This window comes from Asparagus officinalis, chromosome 7 (genome assembly GCF_001876935.1).
Source record: "Asparagus officinalis chromosome 7, Aspof.V1, whole genome shotgun sequence".
Taxonomy (NCBI): Eukaryota; Viridiplantae; Streptophyta; class Magnoliopsida; order Asparagales; family Asparagaceae; genus Asparagus; species Asparagus officinalis.
Genome location: NC_033800.1, coordinates 112,826,596 through 112,833,247, shown reverse-complemented (window position 1 = coordinate 112,833,247; position 6,652 = coordinate 112,826,596). Strand labels below are relative to the sequence as shown.

The following is a 6,652-nucleotide window of genomic DNA, read 5'->3' as shown; positions in this document are numbered from 1 at the left end:
TATATTAATATGCGCAAATCGTTCCGAGTTAATTAACTTGCAATTTCTTGATTACAATTTACTAGTACTCGAGGCATTTAGTGATGGGAATTAGGATTACATTTACTTTCCAAGTTTTGATTTGTAAATCATGATTAATTCTGTTTTTTCATTAAAAGTATACGCATATAAGATATGGAGACGTCAAAAAGTATACATGACTGGTACATTGCAATGTCAAAAAAACACACTAAACAACTCGCTATTTTATGTTGTGTAATATAGTAGAACAAAACACGCACATTCAGCTAAGCTAAAAAAGACAATATATAGGCAAAGAAAAGGACGGAAAGAAAAGGACGCAAAGAAACATCGGAAATAGACTCAAGGAGGCAAAGACCAACGTTGCAACATTGCATTGTGGAAGGTTTTGTGTACCTATAAACATAAACCAAGGCATTTGTTTGAAACTTTATGCTCTAAAAATAAAGGTCATTTCAGTAAAAGTGTTGCGTGTTAGTGTTGCGCGTTGTGCGGAAGCGTGCTCGCAAACCAACCGAGTCAGTGAACGATGAGAGAAGAACCAAAGATGAGTGCAAAACACATAGATTTACGTGGTTCGGCAAACACTAGTAGAAATTTGTGCATTCTAGACGGAATTTTTTCTGTCTAAAATGAGACATTCTAGACGAAAAAATTTCGTCTAGGATATTCCGTCTATAATGCTACATTCTAGACGGAATTTTCGTCTAGAATAGTATTCTAGACGGAATTTATTTATTTTTTAATTATTTGTGGTCCCCGTTATTCTAGATGAAAATTTCCGTCTGGAACAGCTTCCTAGACGAAAAAAGAAAATTATTGTTAGTTTTCGCGGCTTCAAATTTGTAAATCCCCTCCAAATTTCTAAAACCCTTGAAAAAAAATCCCTAATCCTAAAATGTCTCTCGTTGGCCCTCCCTACCTCCGCCAGATCACCACGCCTCTGCCAACGATCAGCCGACGTCGCCGACGTCCGTTCCCCACCGCCTTACCTCCAGGAGCCCGTTCCTCGATCTGATGGATCGCCAACTTTAAGCCAGATTGCACAGGCCACGGATGGGCTATCACCGGAGAACGGATTGACGCACTGCGTCTCCTCCGGCAACCCCACCGATCGAGGCCACGACGGCGCGATCGAGGCCACGAGGTTATGGACAGCGGCGGAGATTTGGGATTTTTTTCTCTCGAAGGAGAAAATATTCATATATTCTTGATTACTTATATAACTAGTTGATCCTATAAAATCCTATAAGTATTATGGTTGATTATTCCAAACAGAATAGGACATAATAATAAAAGAGGTATAATGAACGAAAAAAGAAATATCTTCTATTAATGAAAATTAAGTTTGCAGATACAAAAGTCACAATCAATCTACATGAAGCTTATGGCTAAGAACTTGTTGCTCTTACTTAGACAACTCTACAGTATAAGCTTGCTCGAGCTCGTTCTGCAGTGTGGTCTTCATGGAGTCCTCATCAGCAGCCAATATCCGTGCAGCCTCCGCCTTCATCTAGGCTAGCTTCTGTTCCGAGAGCTCCAACTTCCTGGACATCACAACCTGTGAACGCTCTAGGCCAACCTTTGTCATCTCCAAGATCACCAAGGCATCCTCCTCCGCTTTGAGTTCCTCCTTAAGCCGCTCTATTTTGGCCTCGCTCGACATGATAGAGGACATAAGTTGACACAAAGAGTTTTGTTTCTCAGCAAGGGCAACTTTCATTTGATTCACCCGATTTTGTTACGATTGAATTTCCAGTCCAGCGGAGGCTCGAGCATCACGCCATATTTGTAGACGAGACTCCATCCGGGAGGCTATGTATGATAAAGTACTATCAGTTTTCAACTCTTGTAACCGTTGGAATTTGCGCTCCAGCCGGTCCAAATCTTCAGCTATAGCTTGCGCCAGATCAAGAGATCTCGCTTTCTCTATGGCACTTATTTTGACGGCCAACGCTGGCCTAAACTGATGGAAGGAAAGTCCCCTAATGAGAAGTTTATCAATCATCGTATTCACAAAGAAGAAGAGAGAGATGACCTCCATGCAAAGCAGGGCTTGATCCGGATCATTGTCAGATAGCAAAGCCCTGACAATATCATTAAGCTGAGTAGATGACCCTACAAAGAAAAGAAGATATAAATATCTTTGAAACCTTAGCCAAAGTTCTAAATCAGTATCGGCATAAAATTTAACAAAATCAAGTGATGTTTTCTCAAGTTGATGTCCCGCACTTGGTTCTGCCTGCACGACCTCTCGAACTTTAAAGATCGTCGCCGATGTCATAACCGTTGATGTACCAACCTCGTTAGTTGGTCTCACGGCCTCCTCAATAGGAGTAATCCCCACAGTTATAGCAGTCGCTCCGGTCACAGGGATTATGAGCTGAGTTGAGCAACTGACGACTGAGCTTCTATGATAGTTCCTGCCAACAGCAAGAAATCAAGACCCTCAGGATCGCCAGATATCCCAACAATAGTAGTTGCATCAGTCTTAACGACTGGTCCTACAAGTATGACTCCCTTACGGTTAAGTAAAACCGATAAGTGAACAACTTTTACAAAAGGAAAAAATTCATACCGGCAGAGGAACCAACTTCAATAATTGGTTCGACGGTCTCACGATGAGCTTGTTCTGACAACATATCGTCAAAAAGCACGTGCATTATACTGGTTCCCATTAAATAGTTCCCATTAAATATGGAAGCGGATTGTCAAAAGTTAAGCACATAATTATATCGTTCCAGATTGATTGTACGTAACAACTTGATTGATAGTGTCACACATCGTTGTGTATGACAGATTTCATACTCATTAAATCTCTTCAAATATATGGTTGTCCGCTAGTGTTGGTTGTTTGGCAAATTCATCTGAAATTCTAAAATAAATAATGAGATGGGTAAATTACACAAAACCCCCATGAACTTTCAGTGTTTTGCTATAAACCCCTACGAATTTTCAAAATCGCACTAAACCCTCAATAACTTTTGCAGAAAAGGTCCAATATCTTTTGGTTAAATTGCACTAAACCCCCTAGTAATTAAGTTTCAAAATGCCTTTTTGTGTTGTTTTTTTGTTTTAATTTATGGGAGTTACCTGTAAAATATAGAAACTTGTCGGGGGTTTTTGTAAAACAGAAAAGTTACTAGGGATTTAGTGTGATTTTGAAAGTTTACGGCAAAATGCTATAGTGTGATCTAGCCTATAATGAGAGAGGGAAGGGTCAAAGCAAGCAGTCTGATGATAAACAACAAACTAAGTGGATAAATGGCCGTGTGGTTAACTTTGCTAGCCAAGAAGCCTAACGTACGCCATCATTCTGAACGTTACCCCTCCAGTTATTCCAACGCTATAAAACCCTACGCGCTCAAATTGGAAAGACCACAACGAACTTCAGAAACATTTACCTGTAGCAAGATGGCAACTGCTAGATTTCCTCAATTAGCAATAATGGCTTTTGTTCTGCTCGCAGCGCTCTCAAGCCTAAGTCTCGTAGCCTCGCATCGATTCATGGTCGGATCCTACCATGCCAGTGGGCATTTGCGAGGGAAGACCGGCCACTGCAACACAGAGAATGACTCTGACTGCTGCAAAGCAGGTAAGATGTACCCTCAGTACCGCTGCTCTCCTCCAATCACGAGCAACACCCGTGCGACAATGACCATCAACAGCTTTGCCAAGGGTGGTGATGGAGGAGGCCCGTCTGAGTGCGACAACAAATACCACAGCGACAGTGAAAAGGTGGTTGCATTATCAACTGGCTGGTACAATGGAGGAAGCCGATGCTTGAACTACATCAACATCAACGCTAATGGTAAGTCGGTGAGAGCCAAAGTGGTGGATGAGTGCGATTCTGTGCACGGCTGCGATGCTGATCATGACTTCCAACCGCCATGCCCCAATAATATAGTAGATGCATCCCCAGCGGTGTGGAAGGCGTTGGATATACCGGAGTCTCAAGTGGGGGACTACGACATTACCTGGTCTGATGCCTGAACAATATTTGTGCGTTTACCAATCGGTATTTGAGGCTCAAGGCTGTTTGTTATTGCGGCAACTAAACATGGTGCTAAATCTATATTGTGTGGCATTGTTATCTTTATTGTGCGGTACTGTTACTTAGTGTATGCTAGTAGTTTTCATTTCTAGGATGAATATATGGGATAAATTTTAGAATCTGATGCTTGTTTCTGAAATTGAGTAAGTGTGTGTATATATATATATATTAATATGCGCAAATCGTTCCGAGTTAATTAACTTGCAATTTCTTGATTACAATTTACTAGTACTAGAGGCATTTAGTGATGGGAATTAGGATTAAATTTACTTTCCAAGTTTTGATTTGTAAATCATGATTAATTCTGTTTTTTCATTAAAAGTATACGCATATAAGATATGGAGACCTCAAAAAGTATACATGACTGGTACATTGCAATGTCAAAAAAACACACTAAACAACTCGCTATTTTATGTTGTGCAATATAGTCGAACAAAACACGCACATTCAGCTAAGCTAAAAAAGACAACAGACAAAGAAAAGGACGCAAAGAAACATCGGAAATAGACTCAAGGAGGCAAAGACCAACGTTGCAACATTGGATTGTGGAAGGTTTTGTGTACCTTTAAAACATAAATCAAGGCATTTGTTTGAAACTTTATGCACTAAAAATAAAGGTCATTTGAGGCTCAAAGCTATTTGTTGTTGTGGAAACTAAACATGATGATAAATCTATATTGTGTGGTACTGTTGCCTAGTGTATGCTAATAGTTTACATTTTCAGGATGAATATATGGGATAAATTTGACAATTTGAAGTCCCCTCCCTGAATTGAGCGTATATGATGTATAATATGCTCTGAGCTTTCCGAGTTAATTACCTTTGCAATTTCTTGATTACAGTTTGCTAGAGCTAGAGACATTTGGTGGTCTGAATTAGGATTAAATTTTCATTTCAAGCTTTGATTTGTGAATCATGATTCTCTTTTTTCAATTAGTATATGGAGATAGAGATTTCAAAAAGTTTACCGGACGAGCACATTGCATTGTCCGGAAAACATAGCAGACCCAAAAAAAAATACAATTATCTCGAAAACCCTACACAATATAATCTCGAAGATTCTTCTGAACAAGAAGCTGTTTTATGTTTCCTGTTGCCTTTTATACTGCTGCAATTGACAGATCCTCCCTATCAAAGAAAAGCAAGAAAGAAAACTTAAACATTTATATTGTTTATAAAATCCTATTACTCATCGCATCATCGTGCGGATCGACATATACAGCTCACTAGTCTCATCGTATCACCATGCGGATCGACATAGACGGATCACTAGTTTCATCGCATGGTCTAACTAGCCTCATCGCATCACGCATCGAGATAAACGGCTAACTAGCCTCATCGCACCACCATGCGGATCGACATATACTACTCTATTTAGTCATCTTCTAGTCGTGGCAAAAACGAAACCTGAGGTTACCTGGTCCCGAAGGTCTATGTGTACTCGAACCCAAATCATACTCCACATGGACACGCACGTGCGACTCGTGCTTCGTGCGTGCGAACATACAAATGTAGCAAAACATAAATACCCAAATCAACATCATGTGCGACTCGTGCTTCGTGCGTGCGAACATACAAATGTAGCAAAACATAAATACCCAAATCAACATCATATCGGCCGACCGAAGTATACCATCGGTCGACCGGTTAGCATCATGCACAAACGTGCACACGCAGAGCTGCCGGGATTGGTCGGCCAACTCCTTTGCTTCAAAAAGTATACATGACTGGTCAGCATCAAAAAGTATACATGACTGGTACATTGCAATGTCAAAAAAAAACACACTAAACAACTCGCTATTTTATGTTGTGCAATATAGTCGAACAAAACACGCACATTCAGCTAAGCTAAAAAAGACAACAGACAAAGAAAAGGACGCAAAGAAACATCGGAAATAGACTCAAGGAGGCAAAGACCAACATTGCAACATTGCATTGTGGAAGGTTTTGTGTACGTATAAACATAAACCAAGGCATTTGTTTGAAACTTTATGCACTAAAAATAAAGGTCATTTTAGTAAAAGTGTTGCATGTTAGTGTTGCGCGCTGTGCGGAAGCGTGCTCACAAACCAACTGAGTCGGTGAGCGATGAGAGAAGAACCAAAGACGAGTGCAAAACACATAGATTTACGTGGTTCAGCAAATTGCCTACGTCCACGGGGAGAGGATGGGGAGATTTTACTATATAGAGGAGAAACAACGGATTACAATCTCTCAAATAACTCTCAAAATAACCTAAGCAATGATCTCACACTCCCTCACAATAATCTCCCTTACAAAACTGCTCAAAACAATGCTAATTCTCTATTAATCTCTAGAACAAAATCCTAGAAAGACGTGTTTCTATTTATATCAAAACCCAATCCAAAATAGGCTAGGAAACCAACTTCATCCCGTATCCGCTTTCGGTCGACCGGTGCTCCTCTATCGGTCGATCGGTCTACCTCCATCGGTCGATCGATAAGAGTGCATCGATCGACCGACTTGAGTAGGGTTTTCAAACCCTGTAATGTACACAAGATCGGTCGACCAGTCTTATGCGATTGGTTGACCGACCCGAGGGTTTTCCTATAGTGC

At 40.5% G+C, this 6,652-nt stretch overlaps 1 protein-coding gene across 1 annotated transcript; it reads left to right on the top strand.

The window, feature by feature from the left end:
* On the top strand, positions 3,436-4,014 carry LOC109847651 (putative ripening-related protein 1). Its single transcript, XM_020416881.1, has one exon. It carries the CDS (start codon positions 3,436-3,438, stop codon positions 4,012-4,014), a length of 579 nt encoding a protein of 192 aa, XP_020272470.1.